Source organism: Apostichopus japonicus, chromosome 1, assembly GCF_037975245.1.
Source record: "Apostichopus japonicus isolate 1M-3 chromosome 1, ASM3797524v1, whole genome shotgun sequence".
NCBI lineage: Eukaryota > Metazoa > Echinodermata > Holothuroidea > Aspidochirotida > Stichopodidae > Apostichopus > Apostichopus japonicus.
The window spans coordinates 1,264,193-1,286,913 of NC_092561.1; the positions used below are offsets into that span (position 1 = coordinate 1,264,193).

Below are 22,721 nucleotides of genomic sequence, written 5' to 3' on the forward strand. Positions count from 1 at the left end.
CTATAGGGAAAGATTTTCCTGATGATTCCCTTCTTGTAACATATATTTTATTTTCTTGATATTCGCTTCAATCGCCCCTAGAGAGACCATCAGCCTGGCTCCTCAATTCCCCTGCCCTTTCCCTTCACTGTAGCCAATACCAGTATACCCCCTCCCCCTGCATTAGAAATAACAAATAACCTCACTCTCACACACACTTCTGTAAACTGATCGAATCCGGAACAGGAAATGCATTGATCGATCGAATCAACGACTGCTTAGTTCTTGGTACATGTATACATGCAGGACGGACGTATATACATACATGTTTCTTCAATTGGGTAATAACTTGTTTAACAGATATGAGAAGAACTAAAACTAAAATTGAGAATTAAGGAAAGAGTGACATTATTTCAGTGCTTTCGATCATATTCGGTGATATTTGAATCATAAAGTTATAGCTAAAACAATGGAGTACATATCATTTAGTTCGTTTCAATGCCGCGCCAAGCCTGTCTTATTTGTGATTATCATATGTTCCTGTACACTTTGGCTGGCATTCACATCGGTTAGTCGAGGTGAGTATTCTATATCAGTTTAACAAGTGTTTAAATATTTATGCTGGTATACGTAATGTATTCACTGTCTGTTGTATCACTGAATTGACTTAATATCCTAGTCATGTACCGTGTACAGGCGGACGTAGCCAGAGATTTGAAAGAGGGCAGAGAGCAGAATTTTCAAAGGGAGCATTATTACACTTAACGGAGCACCATGATGTACAAAGTGCCCTCACGTTGCAGGAAATAAACAAAAATAAGTGAATTGTATTTACGTAGCAAACGAACTTTCAGGGCAAAGATTGAGAAGGGTCTTTTAGCTTCCTTCAACCTGAAAGAGGGCTTCAATGATATTTCTTGCTTTTAGTTAAATTTTATATTTTGGGGTACTCAAAAGGGGGGGGTGGGCGATCGCTACAATTGCCCCCCCCCTCTCCCTGGGTACGTCCCTGGTTCTAAATATATTATTCTAACGATGTTTCTTGAATTAGAATTATTATCATAATAGTTTTACACATATCAGCAGAACGTTTTGAGTTTTGAGAGGGTCATTTAATGGAGTCAGCACCACTGTAATTGTCGTTATATTAGGCTACTTCTTTTAAAGTTCATTTATACCAAACAGCATAGAATGTTTATCATAACACATCCAAGTGCGGATATATTTGCGCTAAGTAGTGACATCCCTGGGGTAAAACCTTTTGTCAGCCAAGTTGGCAAATCATAAAGTGACATCCGAAATCAATTTGCATGATATTTGCTTCGTTAAAACTTTAAGGGGCCATATTGATGATAACTATCAAATTACATTAGGCCTAAACATGGAGTAAGTCTTTTATTTTCTTGCCGAGTAAAGCTGGGTTGTTTGTTTTCTTAATACGTAAATAAATGAACGGAATAATTGATAAGAAGTTAATAACAGGCAAAGCAATGATATATGAAAGAATATTACAGTGAATGCATCAGATTTGTGAGTACGCACGGCCAATTAGTGAAATAAAGGGAAGTTACCATGTGCAGTAGGCTAGACTATCAACCTGGGAATGACATGATATTACATAGCGACAAACGCCAAATATATATAGTAGTCAACAATCAGCAGTGGCGTGAGTTATGGTAGGGAGGGTGGCTCTCCATTTCTTTCATGTCACCCCCACCTCCATCGTCGGTCGAAGGAAATAGTTACATTCTATCGGGGACTGGAATCACTCCTTGCACAATAGACATATACTTATATACCTAATTTATAAACTAAATATGCCACAGACTGCACCAATGCACCCTCCCCCCCCCCCCCCCTCATCAAACACACATACATGGAAATCGGCTTCAACGACCCCAGAGTCAGTCCACCTCCTTTCTTATTTCCCTGTTCTGCCACTGTCTCTTCAGTAACAGCTATAACTCACCCCTATCCCTGCACCCCAACCAACTATATAGCCACTACCGGCTTTGACATCATCTGCATGTCACGGATTACGTTAATACACGTTAATACACTATTCCGTGTGGTACGGTACGTATTCCATACTAAAGAATAGCAAATGGTTCTATACTAACCAAGCAAGTATAGTACATAACGCGCGTGAGTTTACCCGTGTCTATTGTTCGACAACTCCCACAGTCCTACTCACTCCACTGTCAGTGCTTTCAAGTATTGTTCGTAGCCGCATAGACAATGACCATTCTTCAGCTATTGTCTGTTCTTCCTGCCTGAATACAATGGCTTCTCTGAATAAGCCTAACAGCATAGACAATGCAGACGACTATGGTAGGCCATACGGGAAATAATTGCTGATTAAATGTCTGTAAGAATTAAAATTCTATTTAACACTAGCTTTAAATAAAATTAATACCGGCATTAAATAGTATTAATACTGGCATTAAATAACATTAATACCGCCATTAAATAGACCATCTTTGTTTAGTTGGCACTGCAACTTTAGTTGCCTTATGGTATAATATGCAATATTATTGACAAGCTTCCTTACACGTTTCCAGCTCTTGCGCCAGGCGCTAAACTTACCCCGTTAGTTCATCCATCTTCATTCAGGAGTCTTCCAAACTTTCATAGCGTAATGCTCTTCGAAGATTAATCTAACGATCGACAAGATTACGAGAATTTTACGTCTTTATCCTTAATCGATAATTTTTTTTTACAAATAGTCATCGTACTAATGTGCAGAGTGGTACTATATTAACCGATATTTCTGATCATTATCCTATTTTCTGCTGTTAGAAAAACTCTATTCATAAAACATAATTCTTCTAAGAGTGTTGGTTACTTTAATTATACTAGTGTCAGGATGAATTCGAGGTGAGCTGCTGCCTAAAGATCGGACAGATGTTATCAATCATCAGAATGCAGATTTTGCCTATTTCAAGTTTTCTGTATATAAAAAGATTTACTCAGACGTTCATAAGGTTGCGTACACTAAAAATGCTTAGGATATGAATCATCTGGCTAGAAACAGCAGGTCTCTAACTATGGGCATGTTTGCATATCACCTTCTGTATCTAAATTATTTGAACGTTTCACGTACAATAGAATATCTAATTTTATCCATAATCATATATATCCTAAACACATTTAAGTATGGCTTTCGTAAAGATTATTCTACAGATATGGCAGCAGTTAATCTATAGTCGATAAAATTGCAACAGCATTATACAAAATACTTTCAGAATAGGAATCCTCATTGATCTCTCACAAGAGGTATTTGATACCAATGACTACATAATTCGTTGAAATAAACTGCTTATGGTTAACGAGGGGTCGCCTTTGACTGCATGGATTGCTAGTTACTTGAGGAACAGTATGTCCCCAAGTTGGTGTCCCCCAAGGATCTATCATTGGGACACTATATTTCCTTTCTATATATTAATGATGTTCATTTAACATCCGAAAAAAGGCAAAATTTATTACCTTTGCTGATGATACAACATTTAGTTTTTTCCAAAACAAGCCATTTTTAAAGGTTGTAATTTTTACATGCAGAGGAGGAATTTAAAAATATTTTCACTTGGCTTAATGCAAACAAGTTATCTTGAAATATATATATTTTTGATAATGAAAAGGTACAATGAAAGTAATATTTCATTAATTCTAATTGGGGGGCACGTCAATTATTCCTCATCATGCACAAAATTCCTGGGAAATTTTAATTGACAACAAACTGCATTGTAAAGAGTTACTTCTTACGTTGAAAACAATAGTCTGTGCAATTGGTATTATTTACAAAACCAAGAACTTTCTCTCTTCATAAAAATGTGCTCATGATGCGCTGATCATTCTTTAAGTACCCCCTCCTACCCCCCCCCCCCGCCACGTCTTAATAATAGCTTATGACTATGGGGGAACGCCAACAACACTCATTTAAATAATCCGCATCCCATAGTGAAAAAGAAATAAGAAAAAGGGAACAGAAAGATTATCAGATATATTCACAGTGTTCCATACAATACCAATAGTGCACCTCTGTTTTAGGAGTCTGACATATTTTCGAGCTTTACAGTTATCAACTTGGGAGTTTTATGTATAAATGTTATCTCAGACTCTTACCAATATGGTCGAATTCGACCGCACTGGCCTAGCTCTTCCACTGGTTAATATAATAAATGAATCAGGTACATTTTTATCCATTGTCTTTGAAACTCATCGCAGCAGTTAGCCAATAGTGTAATATTATTTATTTATTTACTATTTTCACTATAATTTTGGTCATTCATCCCGCTTTGTGTCTTCTTTGTTTTTCATCAGAAACTCCCTTTACATTTCTAAATTTCCAGTGGGCAAACAGGTCTTTCACTAGACATAACAAGTTTAATATCGCATCATGGCGCAATAAGGATTTACCACAAATTACAGATAATTCGACAGATCCTTCTAACGCCGAGAAGGTACCCTTCAATGACCGGCTCGTTCAAACTGATGCGGCAACTCCGTCTGAGAGATTGGTCGAGGACAACTTACTGAATAATCGCACAAAAACCAACGAGATGGATTTATCTGAAGTGGTAATCAAATTATCTTTCTATCTATCTAGTTGAATTTAATACCATGTAATATGTTGCAGATCGTAACTCGCTATATGGTTGTAACGTCTATCAAGTTAATGGTATTTGAAATTCAAGAAACGTTCACAATAACATTTTAAACAAAGTCAATTGTTAGCTATAGCGCGATTCTCATTGGGTTTATGCTACCAAGTGTTATATCTAACTAAATCTGTTATAGGCGTAAAAATGTATCGTATAGTGTAGGCTACTGTAATGATATGCAAATACTGATTGCAAATATATCCCGTTGTTCTATAACTGGGTGGTAGATGCCACGTACATGCATGTAGGGTAATAATGGGTTAGATTGATTAACCAAAATAACGAACTAATTATAAATTGGGATGAACACATGTATTTTCTTTATGGAACGCTTAAAATCTGATCTTGATGTTGTTAAAGTACAGTCCAGCAGTTTTAAAATGAATTTTGATGTAAAAATATATGTACTGTCACAGTGAAATAACTGGTACAATAATAGGGAATTCATTTATTCTCTCTCTTTGTAGGCAGCCATGATGTATGTAGTAACATCGTGTCAAAACTTGTTGATACTTATGGCCTTCATTGCCATTATGTTAAAACAATGCATTCTGACAGATAGAATATTGATTTTTGTTTTAATAATTCTAGTTTGAATGTGGTGAAACGTGCCAGGAAATAATTCAGCAACACAGACAGCGGATCCTACAAGATTCTTGTCATAAGAAACCTATCAATGGTCCGCCCTCTCTATGGAACAAAACTACAGGTCACTTAAATCCATCGGAAATGAGAAGACTTGGACATATATATCCTATACACAGTATGGGTGTTTTATTCTGTACTGTACCGAAAGGTGGGTCCACTACATGGAAAAGAATCATGTTAGCCGCGATTGGACGCATTGAGACCCCCGAGAGTTACAAGGGAGACATTCACCCATTGTTTCACAAAGTTGTCAAATCTTTAGGTAAATATAGTGTTAACGAATCCGAAGAAATGCTCAAGACGTACAACAAGTTTGTTATCGTCAGAGACCCAATGCAACGGATGTTATCACTCTTTCTCGATAAAGCCGTTGGAAAGCACATATTAAAATTTAACGAAAGTCAGTTTGAGGTATTTTTAAAATTTATTCTGAAGAGTCCGAATAGATTTCAATCAGTAGGATTCAATGAACATTGGACGCATACTTCGTATTTATGTTTACCTTGTGATATCAATTACAACTTCATTGGACGTTTGGAAACTTCTCAAAGAGATACCAAATATATTTTTGATCATTTTCTTCAAAAGGCCAAAGGTAATTACAGTTTGACATTTCATACGAAGCATGATACCAACAGCACAGCTCCCGAAAAGAAAAGTCATTATTTTTCACAAGTGGATCGGGAAATCCTCCACGCAATTGTAAAAAAATATGGTATAGATTACGACAATTTTGGATATGATAGAAACATGTATCGTCTTTTCAAAAACATATAGTGAGGGCGCATAGTGTAGTGGTTGAATTATTATGATTTATAAAACAATGGATTTATATTACATTTACAATATCAACAACTTTCGTACGACCCACCTATTTACTAGAGTTCTTTGGAATTTTTCTTATACATTATCATTTATAAATTCAGAATTGCATTTAATTACAACAACAAAACTTCTTGCCTTTTAATGGAGACGGGTTTTTTAATTTGGGTTTGCTTCTTGAAATGACAGAAATTGATTTATTTTGAGGTTTTAATACGATCATTTAACTTAGTAGAGTTCTTCGGTATTTGTCTCATACATTATTAGTTATAAATAATTTGCCTTAAATTACAAAAAAAAAAGTGAGGACTTATACATAAAAGTCCAAAAAGCATAACACACGCATTCCGTATGTGACTAATTACAATCCACTCATCAAATCCTTTATGAGCTCTATTAAACATTCCAATGAACAACGATACAGACTGGATTATGAACTATTTGGCTACAATAAAGATGTCAATTCCATGAAATGATTCATGTTTTAAAAGTTCTCATTATTTAAGCAACTCGCTAAACAATACTTTGATCAAGTAACTTTTTTAGTTTGAACCGTTATTTTTTATTTACTTATTATTTTTTTTTAAGTTATATTGCATCGACTTATTTCTTTATAAGCTGAGGGACAGGGTGGGGTTCACTCGGGCACCGATACATGGTTGTTCATGATGAAATCTGAACGATTCATTTAGAATAATGTTTACGTTCTTTTCAAAACACCGAGGGTCGTTGCTTATGCACATTTCATTTAGAATGTATCATTTGAGCTGTGATCGTTTGTTGTTCTTGTTCTTGTTGCTTTCGGTTAAATATCCTTTAAAATGAACAATTATTGTAATTGTTACATATACAGTTATTTCTCTAGGTTAACAAGTCACTGTTTATAGTCACATATGCTTTCCAAGTGGACAGAGACGTAAGTATTACAGGTCACGTGACGTCTGTTAATCAGTTCAGCTGAATCAATCTTGAGACTTGTGAATCAGTCTGCGCTCTCATCAGGGAGCTGTTACTCTAACGTTACAGAAGCAGCTCCCTGCTCCCATTCTAAATCGTTCGGTTCGGTATAGTAGCCCTGGCTCCGACCATTGTGGTCGTATTTGTATCTGTTTTGTATTCGTATTGTATGCACTTTATGCATGTACGTATCGTTATGTGGGAATCTTCTTCGGTATTGAGACGTCGTTTTTAACCACTTTCGTTTAAGTGCATATGTTTCTCTTTTTAGTATTATTGAGGACTTCATGACGATGTTTTGTCTGTACCATGGCTGATTGTAGAAGTAGACTACGAAATCTACTCAGCGCTCGTTCTTTACTCGTTTATCTATGTGTTATATTCTCTGCAAGTACTAGCGAGATTCGAGCCTCGTCGTTACTAACACACAACCATCCAAGCCACATTTGTTTATATACCGCCACCAGTCCACAGTAGGGAATATTTGGGCGCCCCCACCGGAATCTTTAGACTGAGTTTGCGTTACAATATATATCATCCACCCCCACCCCTTCCCCCAACCCCCATAAATTGTGGTTGGAAGAAGAAAGCCTATAGGGAAAGAATATTCCTGATGATTCCCTTCTTGTAACATATATTTTATTTTCTTGATACTCGCTTCAATCGCCCCTAGAGAGACCATCAGCCTGGCTCCTCTATTTCCCTGCCCTTTCTCTTCACTGTAGCCAATACCAGTATACCCCCCTCCCCCTGCATTAGAAATAACAAATAACCTCACTCTCACACACGCTTCTGTAAACTGATAGAATCCGGAACAGGAAATGCATTGATCGATCGAATCAACGACTGCTTAGTTCTTGGTACATGTATACATGCAGGACGGACGTATAAACATACATGTTTCTTCAATTGGGTAATAACTTGTTTAACAGATATGAGAAGAACTAAAACTAAAATTGAGAATTAAGGAAAGAGTGACATTATTTCAGTGCTTTCGATCATATTCGGTGATATTTGAATCATAAAGTTATAGCTAAAACAATGGAGTACATATCATTTAGTTTGTTTCAACGCCGCGCCAAGCGTGTCTTATTTGTGATGATCATATGTTCCTGTACACTTTGGCTGGCATTCACATCGGTTAGTCGGGGTGAGTATTCTATATCAGTTTAACAAGTGTTTAAATATTTATGCTGGTATACGTAATGTATTCACTGTCTGTTGTATCACTGAATTGACTTAATATCCTAGTCATATGTACCGTGTACAGGCGGACGTAGCCAGAGATTTGAAAGAGGGCAGAGAGCAGAATTTTCAAAGGGAGCATTATTACACTTAACGGAGCACCATGATGTACAAAGTGCCCTCACGTTGCAGGAAATAAACAAAAATAAGTGAATTGTATTTACGTAGCAAACGAACTTTCAGGGCAAAGATTGAGAAGGGTCTTTTAGCTTCCTTCAACCTGAAAGAGGGCTTCAATGATATTTCTTGCTTTTAGTTAAATTTTATATTTTGGGGTACTCAAAAGGGGGGGTGGGCGATCGCTACAATTGCCCCCCCCCCCTCTCCCTGGGTACGTCCCTGGTTCTAAATATATTATTCTAACGATGTTTCTTGAATTAGAATTATTATCATAATAGTTTTACACATATCAGCAGAACGTTTTGAGTTTTGAGAGGGTCATTTAATGGAGTCAGCACCACTGTAATTGTCGTTATATTAGGCTACTTCTTTTAAAGTTCATTTATACCAAACAGCATAGAATGTTTATCATAACACATCCAAGTGCGGATATATTTGCGCTAAGTAGTGACATCCCTGGGGTAAAACCTTTTGTCAGCCAAGTTGGCAAATCATAAAGTGACATCCGAAATCAATTTGCATGATATTTGCTTCGTTAAAACTTTAAGGGGCCATATTGATGATAACTATCAAATTACATTAGGCCTAAACATGGAGTAAGTCTTTTATTTTCTTGCCGAGTAAAGCTGGGTTGTTTGTTTTCTTAATACGTAAATAAATGAACGGAATAATTGATAAGAAGTTAATAACAGGCAAAGCAATGATATATGAAAGAATATTACAGTGAATGCATCAGATTTGTGAGTACGCACGGCCAATTAGTGAAATAAAGGGAAGTTACCATGTGCAGTAGGCTAGACTATCAACCTGGGAATGACATGATATTACATAGCGACAAACGCCAAATATATATAGTAGTCAACAATCAGCAGTGGCGTGAGTTATGGTAGGGAGGGTGGCTCTCCATTTCTTTCATGTCACCCCCACCTCCATCGTCGGTCGAAGGAAATAGTTACATTCTATCGGGGACTGGAATCACTCCTTGCACAATAGACATATACTTATATACCTAATTTATAAACTAAATATGCCACAGACTGCACCAATGCACCCTCCCCCCCCCCCTCATCAAACACACATACATGGAAATCGGCTTCAACGACCCCAGAGTCAGTCCACCTCCTTTCTTATTTCCCTGTTCTGCCACTGTCTCTTCAGTAACAGCTATAACTCACCCCTATCCCTGCACCCCAACCAACTATATAGCCACTACCGGCTTTGACATCATCTGCATGTCACGGATTACGTTAATACACGTTAATACACTATTCCGTGTGGTACGGTACGTATTCCATACTAAAGAATAGCAAATGGTTCTATACTAACCAAGCAAGTATAGTACATAACGCGCGTGAGTTTACCCGTGTCTATTGTTCGACAACTCCCACAGTCCTACTCACTCCACTGTCAGTGCTTTCAAGTATTGTTCGTAGCCGCATAGACAATGACCATTCTTCAGCTATTGTCTGTTCTTCCTGCCTGAATACAATGGCTTCTCTGAATAAGCCTAACAGCATAGACAATGCAGACGACTATGGTAGGCCATACGGGAAATAATTGCTGATTAAATGTCTGTAAGAATTAAAATTCTATTTAACACTAGCTTTAAATAAAATTAATACCGGCATTAAATAGTATTAATACTGGCATTAAATAACATTAATACCGCCATTAAATAGACCATCTTTGTTTAGTTGGCACTGCAACTTTAGTTGCCTTATGGTATAATATGCAATATTATTGACAAGCTTCCTTACACGTTTCCAGCTCTTGCGCCAGGCGCTAAACTTACCCCGTTAGTTCATCCATCTTCATTCAGGAGTCTTCCAAACTTTCATAGCGTAATGCTCTTCGAAGATTAATCTAACGATCGACAAGATTACGAGAATTTTACGTCTTTATCCTTAATCGATAATTTTTTTTTACAAATAGTCATCGTACTAATGTGCAGAGTGGTACTATATTAACCGATATTTCTGATCATTATCCTATTTTCTGCTGTTAGAAAAACTCTATTCATAAAACATAATTCTTCTAAGAGTGTTGGTTACTTTAATTATACTAGTGTCAGGATGAATTCGAGGTGAGCTGCTGCCTAAAGATCGGACAGATGTTATCAATCATCAGAATGCAGATTTTGCCTATTTCAAGTTTTCTGTATATAAAAAGATTTACTCAGACGTTCATAAGGTTGCGTACACTAAAAATGCTTAGGATATGAATCATCTGGCTAGAAACAGCAGGTCTCTAACTATGGGCATGTTTGCATATCACCTTCTGTATCTAAATTATTTGAACGTTTCACGTACAATAGAATATCTAATTTTATCCATAATCATATATATCCTAAACACATTTAAGTATGGCTTTCGTAAAGATTATTCTACAGATATGGCAGCAGTTAATCTATAGTCGATAAAATTGCAACAGCATTATACAAAATACTTTCAGAATAGGAATCCTCATTGATCTCTCACAAGAGGTATTTGATACCAATGACTACATAATTCGTTGAAATAAACTGCTTATGGTTAACGAGGGGTCGCCTTTGACTGCATGGATTGCTAGTTACTTGAGGAACAGTATGTCCCCAAGTTGGTGTCCCCCAAGGATCTATCATTGGGACACTATATTTCCTTTCTATATATTAATGATGTTCATTTAACATCCGAAAAAAGGCAAAATTTATTACCTTTGCTGATGATACAACATTTAGTTTTTTCCAAAACAAGCCATTTTTAAAGGTTGTAATTTTTACATGCAGAGGAGGAATTTAAAAATATTTTCACTTGGCTTAATGCAAACAAGTTATCTTGAAATATATATATTTTTGATAATGAAAAGGTACAATGAAAGTAATATTTCATTAATTCTAATTGGGGGGCACGTCAATTATTCCTCATCATGCACAAAATTCCTGGGAAATTTTAATTGACAACAAACTGCATTGTAAAGAGTTACTTCTTACGTTGAAAACAATAGTCTGTGCAATTGGTATTATTTACAAAACCAAGAACTTTCTCTCTTCATAAAAATGTGCTCATGATGCGCTGATCATTCTTTAAGTACCCCCTCCTACCCCCCCCCCCGCCACGTCTTAATAATAGCTTATGACTATGGGGGAACGCCAACAACACTCATTTAAATAATCCGCATCCCATAGTGAAAAAGAAATAAGAAAAAGGGAACAGAAAGATTATCAGATATATTCACAGTGTTCCATACAATACCAATAGTGCACCTCTGTTTTAGGAGTCTGACATATTTTCGAGCTTTACAGTTATCAACTTGGGAGTTTTATGTATAAATGTTATCTCAGACTCTTACCAATATGGTCGAATTCGACCGCACTGGCCTAGCTCTTCCACTGGTTAATATAATAAATGAATCAGGTACATTTTTATCCATTGTCTTTGAAACTCATCGCAGCAGTTAGCCAATAGTGTAATATTATTTATTTATTTACTATTTTCACTATAATTTTGGTCATTCATCCCGCTTTGTGTCTTCTTTGTTTTTCATCAGAAACTCCCTTTACATTTCTAAATTTCCAGTGGGCAAACAGGTCTTTCACTAGACATAACAAGTTTAATATCGCATCATGGCGCAATAAGGATTTACCACAAATTACAGATAATTCGACAGATCCTTCTAACGCCGAGAAGGTACCCTTCAATGACCGGCTCGTTCAAACTGATGCGGCAACTCCGTCTGAGAGATTGGTCGAGGACAACTTACTGAATAATCGCACAAAAACCAACGAGATGGATTTATCTGAAGTGGTAATCAAATTATCTTTCTATCTATCTAGTTGAATTTAATACCATGTAATATGTTGCAGATCGTAACTCGCTATATGGTTGTAACGTCTATCAAGTTAATGGTATTTGAAATTCAAGAAACGTTCACAATAACATTTTAAACAAAGTCAATTGTTAGCTATAGCGCGATTCTCATTGGGTTTATGCTACCAAGTGTTATATCTAACTAAATCTGTTATAGGCGTAAAAATGTATCGTATAGTGTAGGCTACTGTAATGATATGCAAATACTGATTGCAAATATATCCCGTTGTTCTATAACTGGGTGGTAGATGCCACGTACATGCATGTAGGGTAATAATGGGTTAGATTGATTAACCAAAATAACGAACTAATTATAAATTGGGATGAACACATGTATTTTCTTTATGGAACGCTTAAAATCTGATCTTGATGTTGTTAAAGTACAGTCCAGCAGTTTTAAAATGAATTTTGATGTAAAAATATATGTACTGTCACAGTGAAATAACTGGTACAATAATAGGGAATTCATTTATTCTCTCTCTTTGTAGGCAGCCATGATGTATGTAGTAACATCGTGTCAAAACTTGTTGATACTTATGGCCTTCATTGCCATTATGTTAAAACAATGCATTCTGACAGATAGAATATTGATTTTTGTTTTAATAATTCTAGTTTGAATGTGGTGAAACGTGCCAGGAAATAATTCAGCAACACAGACAGCGGATCCTACAAGATTCTTGTCATAAGAAACCTATCAATGGTCCGCCCTCTCTATGGAACAAAACTACAGGTCACTTAAATCCATCGGAAATGAGAAGACTTGGACATATATATCCTATACACAGTATGGGTGTTTTATTCTGTACTGTACCGAAAGGTGGGTCCACTACATGGAAAAGAATCATGTTAGCCGCGATTGGACGCATTGAGACCCCCGAGAGTTACAAGGGAGACATTCACCCATTGTTTCACAAAGTTGTCAAATCTTTAGGTAAATATAGTGTTAACGAATCCGAAGAAATGCTCAAGACGTACAACAAGTTTGTTATCGTCAGAGACCCAATGCAACGGATGTTATCACTCTTTCTCGATAAAGCCGTTGGAAAGCACATATTAAAATTTAACGAAAGTCAGTTTGAGGTATTTTTAAAATTTATTCTGAAGAGTCCGAATAGATTTCAATCAGTAGGATTCAATGAACATTGGACGCATACTTCGTATTTATGTTTACCTTGTGATATCAATTACAACTTCATTGGACGTTTGGAAACTTCTCAAAGAGATACCAAATATATTTTTGATCATTTTCTTCAAAAGGCCAAAGGTAATTACAGTTTGACATTTCATACGAAGCATGATACCAACAGCACAGCTCCCGAAAAGAAAAGTCATTATTTTTCACAAGTGGATCGGGAAATCCTCCACGCAATTGTAAAAAAATATGGTATAGATTACGACAATTTTGGATATGATAGAAACATGTATCGTCTTTTCAAAAACATATAGTGAGGGCGCATAGTGTAGTGGTTGAATTATTATGATTTATAAAACAATGGATTTATATTACATTTACAATATCAACAACTTTCGTACGACCCACCTATTTACTAGAGTTCTTTGGAATTTTTCTTATACATTATCATTTATAAATTCAGAATTGCATTTAATTACAACAACAAAACTTCTTGCCTTTTAATGGAGACGGGTTTTTTAATTTGGGTTTGCTTCTTGAAATGACAGAAATTGATTTATTTTGAGGTTTTAATACGATCATTTAACTTAGTAGAGTTCTTCGGTATTTGTCTCATACATTATTAGTTATAAATAATTTGCCTTAAATTACAAAAAAAAAAGTGAGGACTTATACATAAAAGTCCAAAAAGCATAACACACGCATTCCGTATGTGACTAATTACAATCCACTCATCAAATCCTTTATGAGCTCTATTAAACATTCCAATGAACAACGATACAGACTGGATTATGAACTATTTGGCTACAATAAAGATGTCAATTCCATGAAATGATTCATGTTTTAAAAGTTCTCATTATTTAAGCAACTCGCTAAACAATACTTTGATCAAGTAACTTTTTTAGTTTGAACCGTTATTTTTTATTTACTTATTATTTTTTTTTAAGTTATATTGCATCGACTTATTTCTTTATAAGCTGAGGGACAGGGTGGGGTTCACTCGGGCACCGATACATGGTTGTTCATGATGAAATCTGAACGATTCATTTAGAATAATGTTTACGTTCTTTTCAAAACACCGAGGGTCGTTGCTTATGCACATTTCATTTAGAATGTATCATTTGAGCTGTGATCGTTTGTTGTTCTTGTTCTTGTTGCTTTCGGTTAAATATCCTTTAAAATGAACAATTATTGTAATTGTTACATATACAGTTATTTCTCTAGGTTAACAAGTCACTGTTTATAGTCACATATGCTTTCCAAGTGGACAGAGACGTAAGTATTACAGGTCACGTGACGTCTGTTAATCAGTTCAGCTGAATCAATCTTGAGACTTGTGAATCAGTCTGCGCTCTCATCAGGGAGCTGTTACTCTAACGTTACAGAAGCAGCTCCCTGCTCCCATTCTAAATCGTTCGGTTCGGTATAGTAGCCCTGGCTCCGACCATTGTGGTCGTATTTGTATCTGTTTTGTATTCGTATTGTATGCACTTTATGCATGTACGTATCGTTATGTGGGAATCTTCTTCGGTATTGAGACGTCGTTTTTAACCACTTTCGTTTAAGTGCATATGTTTCTCTTTTTAGTATTATTGAGGACTTCATGACGATGTTTTGTCTGTACCATGGCTGATTGTAGAAGTAGACTACGAAATCTACTCAGCGCTCGTTCTTTACTCGTTTATCTATGTGTTATATTCTCTGCAAGTACTAGCGAGATTCGAGCCTCGTCGTTACTAACACACAACCATCCAAGCCACATTTGTTTATATACCGCCACCAGTCCACAGTAGGGAATATTTGGGCGCCCCCACCGGAATCTTTAGACTGAGTTTGCGTTACAATATATATCATCCACCCCCACCCCTTCCCCCAACCCCCATAAATTGTGGTTGGAAGAAGAAAGCCTATAGGGAAAGAATATTCCTGATGATTCCCTTCTTGTAACATATATTTTATTTTCTTGATACTCGCTTCAATCGCCCCTAGAGAGACCATCAGCCTGGCTCCTCTATTTCCCTGCCCTTTCTCTTCACTGTAGCCAATACCAGTATACCCCCCTCCCCCTGCATTAGAAATAACAAATAACCTCACTCTCACACACGCTTCTGTAAACTGATAGAATCCGGAACAGGAAATGCATTGATCGATCGAATCAACGACTGCTTAGTTCTTGGTACATGTATACATGCAGGACGGACGTATAAACATACATGTTTCTTCAATTGGGTAATAACTTGTTTAACAGATATGAGAAGAACTAAAACTAAAATTGAGAATTAAGGAAAGAGTGACATTATTTCAGTGCTTTCGATCATATTCGGTGATATTTGAATCATAAAGTTATAGCTAAAACAATGGAGTACATATCATTTAGTTTGTTTCAACGCCGCGCCAAGCGTGTCTTATTTGTGATGATCATATGTTCCTGTACACTTTGGCTGGCATTCACATCGGTTAGTCGGGGTGAGTATTCTATATCAGTTTAACAAGTGTTTAAATATTTATGCTGGTATACGTAATGTATTCACTGTCTGTTGTATCACTGAATTGACTTAATATCCTAGTCATATGTACCGTGTACAGGCGGACGTAGCCAGAGATTTGAAAGAGGGCAGAGAGCAGAATTTTCAAAGGGAGCATTATTACACTTAACGGAGCACCATGATGTACAAAGTGCCCTCACGTTGCAGGAAATAAACAAAAATAAGTGAATTGTATTTACGTAGCAAACGAACTTTCAGGGCAAAGATTGAGAAGGGTCTTTTAGCTTCCTTCAACCTGAAAGAGGGCTTCAATGATATTTCTTGCTTTTAGTTAAATTTTATATTTTGGGGTACTCAAAAGGGGGGGGGGGTGGGCGATCGCTACAATTGCCCCCCCCCCTCTCCCTGGGTACGTCCCTGGTTCTAAATATATTATTCTAACGATGTTTCTTGAATTAGAATTATTATCATAATAGTTTTACACATATCAGCAGAACGTTTTGAGTTTTGAGAGGGTCATTTAATGGAGTCAGCACCACTGTAATTGTCGTTATATTAGGCTACTTCTTTTAAAGTTCATTTATACCAAACAGCATAGAATGTTTATCATAACACATCCAAGTGCGGATATATTTGCGCTAAGTAGTGACATCCCTGGGGTAAAACCTTTTGTCAGCCAAGTTGGCAAATCATAAAGTGACATCCGAAATCAATTTGCATGATATTTGCTTCGTTAAAACTTTAAGGGGCCATATTGATGATAACTATCAAATTACATTAGGCCTAAACATGGAGTAAGTCTTTTATTTTCTTGCCGAGTAAAGCTGGGTTGTTTGTTTTCTTAATACGTAAATAAATGAACGGAATAATTGATAAGAAGTTAATAACAGGCAAAGCAATGATATATGAAAGAATATTACAGTGAATGCATCAGATTTGTGAGTACGCACGGCCAATTAGTGAAATAAAGGGAAGTTACCATGTGCAGTAGGCTAGACTATCAACCTGGGAATGACATGATATTACATAGCGACAAACGCCAAATATATATAGTAGTCAACAATCAGCAGTGGCGTGAGTTATGGTGGGGAGGGTGGCTCTCCATTTCTTTCATGTCACCCCCACCTCCATCGTCGGTCGAAGGAAATAGTTACATTCTATCGGGGACTGGAATCACTCCTTGCACAATAGACATATACTTATATACCTAATTTATAAACTAAATATGCCACAGACTGCACCAATGCACCCTCCCCCCCCCCCTCATCAAACACACATACATGGAAATCGGCTTCAACGACCCCAGAGTCAGTCCACCTCCTTTCTTATTTCCCTGTTCTGCCACTGTCTCTTCAGTAACAGCTATAACTCACCCCTATCCCTGCACCCCAACCAACTATATAGCCACTACCGGCTTTGACATCATCTGCATGTCACGGATTACGTTAATACACGTTAATACACTATTCCGTGTGGTACGGTACGTATTCCATACTAAAGAATAGCAAATGGTTCTATACTAACCAAGCAAGTATTGTACATAACGCGCGTGAGTTGACCACACTGATCTGTACAGATCAGTGGTTGACCCGTGTCTATTGGACCGTTTGGACGATGTGGGTTCGATAACTCCTACAGTTCTATTTACTCCACTTTCATTGCTTCTAAGTATTGTTCGTAGCCGATGTCCTTTCTTCAGCTATTGTCTGTAATCCTGCCTAAATACAATGGCTTCTCTGAATAAGCCTAACAGCATAGACAATGCAGGCGACTATGGTAGGCCATACGGGAAATAATTGTTGATTAAATGTCTGTACGAATTAAAATTCTATTTAATACCAGCATTAAATAAAATTAATACCGGTATTAAATAGTATTATTACTGGCATTAAATAACATTAATACCGCCATTAAATAGACCATTTTTGTTTAGTTGGCACTGCAACTTTAGTTGCGCTATATGGTATAATATGCAATATTATTGACAAGCTTCCTTACATGTTTCCAGCTCTTGCGCCAGGCGCTAAACTTGCCCCGTTAGTTCATCCATATTCATTCAGGAGTCTTCCAAACTTTTCATAGCGTAATGCTCTTCGAAGATTAATCTAACGATCGACAAGATTACGAGAATTTTACGTCTTTATCCTTAATCGATAATTTTTTTTTTACAAATAGTCATCGTACTAATGTGCAGAGTGGTACTATATTAACCGATATTTCTGATCATTATCCTATTTTCTGCTGTTAGAAAAACTCTATTCATAAAACATAATTCTTCTAAGAGTGTTGGTTACTTTAATTATACTAGTGTCAGGATGAATTCGAGGTGAGCTGCTGCCTAAAGATCGGACAGATGTTATCAATCATCAGAATGCAGATTTTGCCTATTTCAAGTTTTCTGTATATAAAAAGATTTACTCAGACGTTCATAAGGTTGCGTACACTAAAAATGCTTAGGATATGAATCATCTGGCTAGAAACAGCAGGTCTCTAACTATGGGCATGTTTGCATATCACCTTCTGTATCTAAATTATTTGAACGTTTCACGTACAATAGAATATCTAATTTTATCCATAATCATATATATCCTAAACACATTTAAGTATGGCTTTCGTAAAGATTATTCTACAGATATGGCAGCAGTTAATCTATAGTCGATAAAATTGCAACAGCATTATACAAAATACTTTCAGAATAGGAATCCTCATTGATCTCTCACAAGAGGTATTTGATACCAATGACTACATAATTCGTTGAAATAAACTGCTTATGGTTAACGAGGGGTCGCCTTTGACTGCATGGATTGCTAGTTACTTGAGGAACAGTATGTCCCCAAGTTGGTGTCCCCCAAGGATCTATCATTGGGACACTATATTTCCTTTCTATATATTAATGATGTTCATTTAACATCCGAAAAAAGGCAAAATTTATTACCTTTGCTGATGATACAACATTTAGTTTTTTCCAAAACAAGCCATTTTTAAAGGTTGTAATTTTTACATGCAGAGGAGGAATTTAAAAATATTTTCACTTGGCTTAATGCAAACAAGTTATCTTGAAATATATATATTTTTGATAATGAAAAGGTACAATGAAAGTAATATTTCATTAATTCTAATTGGGGGGCACGTCAATTATTCCTCATCATGCACAAAATTCCTGGGAAATTTTAATTGACAACAAACTGCATTGTAAAGAGTTACTTCTTACGTTGAAAACAATAGTCTGTGCAATTGGTATTATTTACAAAACCAAGAACTTTCTCTCTTCATAAAAAATGTGCTCATGATGCGCTGATCATTCTTTAAGTACCCCCTCCTACCCCCCCCCCCCCGCCACGTCTTAATAATAGCTTATGACTATGGGGGAACGCCAACAACACTCATTTAAATAATCCGCATCCCATAGTGAAAAAGAAATAAGAAAAAGGGAACAGAAAGATTATCAGATATATTCACAGTGTTCCATACAATACCAATAGTGCACCTCTGTTTTAGGAGTCTGACATATTTTCGAGCTTTACAGTTATCAACTTGGGAGTTTTATGTATAAATGTTATCTCAGACTCTTACCAATATGGTCGAATTCGACCGCACTGGCCTAGCTCTTCCACTGGTTAATATAATAAATGAATCAGGTACATTTTTATCCATTGTCTTTGAAACTCATCGCAGCAGTTAGCCAATAGTGTAATATTATTTATTTATTTACTATTTTCACTATAATTTTGGTCATTCATCCCGCTTTGTGTCTTCTTTGTTTTTCATCAGAAACTCCCTTTACATTTCAAAATTTCCAGTGGGCAAACAGGTCTTTCACTAGACATAACAAGTTTAATATCGCATCATGGCGCAATAAGGATTTACCACAAATTACAGATAATTCGACAGATCCTTCTAACGCCGAGAAGGTACCCTTCAATGACCGGCTCGTTCAAACTGATGCGGCAACTCCGTCTGAGAGATTGGTCGAGGACAACTTACTGAATAATCGCACAAAAACCAACGAGATGGATTTATCTGAAGTGGTAATCAAATTATCTTTCTATCTATCTAGTTGAATTTAATACCATGTAATATGTTGCAGATCGTAACTCGCTATATGGTTGTAACGTCTATCAAGTTAATGGTATTTGAAATTCAAGAAACGTTCACAATAACATTTTAAACAAAGTCAATTGTTAGCTATAGCGCGATTCTCATTGGGTTTATGCTACCAAGTGTTATATCTAACTAAATCTGTTATAGGCGTAAAAATGTATCGTATAGTGTAGGCTACTGTAATGATATGCAAATACTGATTGCAAATATATCCCGTTGTTCTATAACTGGGTGGTAGATGCCACGTACATGCATGTAGGGTAATAATGGGTTAGATTGATTAACCAAAATAACGAACTAATTATAAATTGGGATGAACACATGTATTTTCTTTATGGAACGCTTAAAATCTGATCTTGATGTTGTTAAAGTACAGTCCAGCAGTTTTAAAATGAATTTTGATGTAAAAATATATGTACTGTCACAGTGAAATAACTGGTACAATAATAGGGAATTCATTTATTCTCTCTCTTTGTAGGCAGCCATGATGTATGTAGTAACATCGTGTCAAAACTTGTTGATACTTATGGCCTTCATTGCCATTATGTTAAAACAATAAATTCTGACAGATAGAATATTGATTTTTGTTTTAATAATTCTAGTTTGAATGTGGTGAAACGTGCCAGGAAATAATTCAGCAACACAGACAGCGGATCCTACAAGATTCTTGTCATAAGAAACCTATCAACGGTCCGCCCTCTCTATGGAACAAAACTACAGGTCACTTAAATCCATCGGAAATTAGAAGACTTGGACATATATATCCTATACACAGTATGGGTGTTTTATTCTGTACTGTACCGAAAGGTGGGTCCAGTACATGGAAAAAACTCATGTTAGCCGCGATCGGACGCATTGAGACCCCCGAGAGTTACAAGGGAGACATTCACCCATTGTTTCACAAGGTTGTCAAATCTTTAGGTAAATATAGTGTTAACGAATCCGAAGAAATGCTCAAGACGTACAACAAGTTTGTTATCGTCAGAGACCCAATGCAACGGATGTTATCACTCTTTCTAGATAAAGTTGTTCATAAGCACAAATTAAAATTTAACGAAAGTCAGTTTGAGGGATTTTTAAAATTTATTCTGAAGAGTCCGAATAGATTTCAATCAGTAGGATTCGATGAACATTGGACGCATACTTCGTATTTATGTTTACCTTGTGATATCAATTACAACTTCATTGGACGTTTGGAAACTTCTCAAAGAGATACCAAATATATTTTTGATCATTTTCTTCAAAAAGCCAAAGGTAATTACAGTTTGACATTACGACCTACGATACATGAAACCAACAGCACAGCTCCCGAAAAGAAAAGTCATTATTTTTCACAAGTGGATCGGGAAATCCTCCACGCAATTGTAAAAAAATATGGTATAGATTACGACAATTTTGGATATGATAGAAACATGTATCGTCTTTTCAAAAACATATAGTGAGGGCGCGTAGTGTAGTGGTTGAATTATTATGATTTATAAAACAATGGATTTATATTAACATTTACAATATTAACAACTTTCGTACGATCCACCTATTTACTAGAGTTCTTTTCAATTTTTCTTATACATTATCATTTATAAATTCAGAATTGCATTTAATTACAACAACAAAACTTCTTGCCTTTAAATGGAGACGGGTTTTTTAATTTGGGTTTGCTTCTTGAAATGACAGAAATTGATTTATTTTCAGGTTTTAATACGATCATTTAACTTAGTAGAGTTCTTTGGTATTTGTCTCATACATTATTAGTTATAAATATTTTGCCTTAAATTACAAAAGAAAAAGGTGAGGACTTATACATAAAAGTCCAAAAAGCATAACACACGCATTCCGTATGTGACTAATTACAATCCACTCATCAAATCCTTTATGAGCTCTATTAAACATTCCAATGAACAACGATACAGACTGGATTATGAACTATTTGGCTACAATAAAGATGTCAATTCCATGAAATGATTCATGTTTTAAAAGTTCTCATTATTTAAGCAACTCGCTAAACAATACTTTGATCAAGTAACTTTTTTAGTTTGATTCGTTATTTTTTATTTACTTATTATTTTTTTTTTAAGTCATATTGCATCGACTTATTTCTTTACAAGCTGAGGGACAGGTTGGGGTGCACTCGGGCACCGATACATGGTTGTTCATGATGAAATTTGAACGATTCATTTAGAATAATGTTTACGTTTTTAAAACACCGAGGGTCGTTGCTTATGCAAATTTCATTTAGAATGCATCATTTGAGCTGTGATCGTTTGTTGTTCTTTTTTTCTTCTTTGGGTTAAATATCCTTTAAAATGAACAATTATTGTAATCGTTACATATACATATTTACTAGAGAAATAGACAAGCTATTTCTCTAGGTTAACATGTCACTGTTTTAGTCATATATGCTTTCCACGTGGACAGTGACGTTATATTATAGGTCACATGACGTCTGCTCACCAGCTCAGCTGACTCAATCTCATGACTTGTGAATCAGTCTTCGCTCCCATTCTTAATCGTTCGGTTCGGTATAGAAGCCCTGGTTCCGACCATTGTGGTCGTATTTGTATCTGTTTTGTATTCGTATTTTATGCACTTTATGCATGTGCGTATCGTTATGTGGGAATCTTCTTCGGTATTGAGGCCTCGTTTGTAACCATTTTCGTTTAAGTGCATATGTTTCTCTTTTTAGTATTATTGAGGACTTCATGACGATGTTTTGTCTGTACCATGG

At 36.1% G+C, this 22,721-nt stretch overlaps 1 protein-coding gene across 3 annotated transcripts; it reads left to right on the plus strand.

The window, feature by feature from the left end:
- Nucleotides 1-63: 63 nt before the first annotated feature.
- LOC139971820 (carbohydrate sulfotransferase 11-like) lies at nucleotides 64-22,106 on the plus strand. Of its 3 annotated transcripts, none has more exons than XR_011794536.1 (5): nucleotides 64-557; nucleotides 4,300-4,556; nucleotides 5,232-8,217; nucleotides 11,958-12,214; nucleotides 12,890-15,071. XR_011794536.1 is itself a non-coding variant. In XM_071978692.1 (5 exons), the coding sequence occupies exons 3-5, from the start codon at nucleotides 15,767-15,769 to the stop codon at nucleotides 21,433-21,435; spliced, it is 1,203 nt and encodes a 400-aa protein (XP_071834793.1). In that variant the 5' UTR covers nucleotides 6,071-8,217; nucleotides 11,958-12,214; nucleotides 12,890-15,766; the 3' UTR covers nucleotides 21,436-22,106. The 3 variants fall into 3 exon arrangements, 2 of the variants coding, with proteins under 2 accessions (XP_071834793.1, XP_071834711.1); XM_071978692.1 differs by lacking the exons at nucleotides 64-557; nucleotides 4,300-4,556 and adding exons at nucleotides 19,667-19,923; nucleotides 20,599-22,106 and having other exon boundaries at nucleotides 6,071-8,217; nucleotides 12,890-15,875; XM_071978610.1 differs by lacking the exons at nucleotides 64-557; nucleotides 4,300-4,556; nucleotides 5,232-8,217 and adding exons at nucleotides 19,667-19,923; nucleotides 20,599-22,106 and having other exon boundaries at nucleotides 8,639-12,214; nucleotides 12,890-15,875.
- The last annotated feature ends 615 nt before the right edge of the window (nucleotides 22,107-22,721 follow it).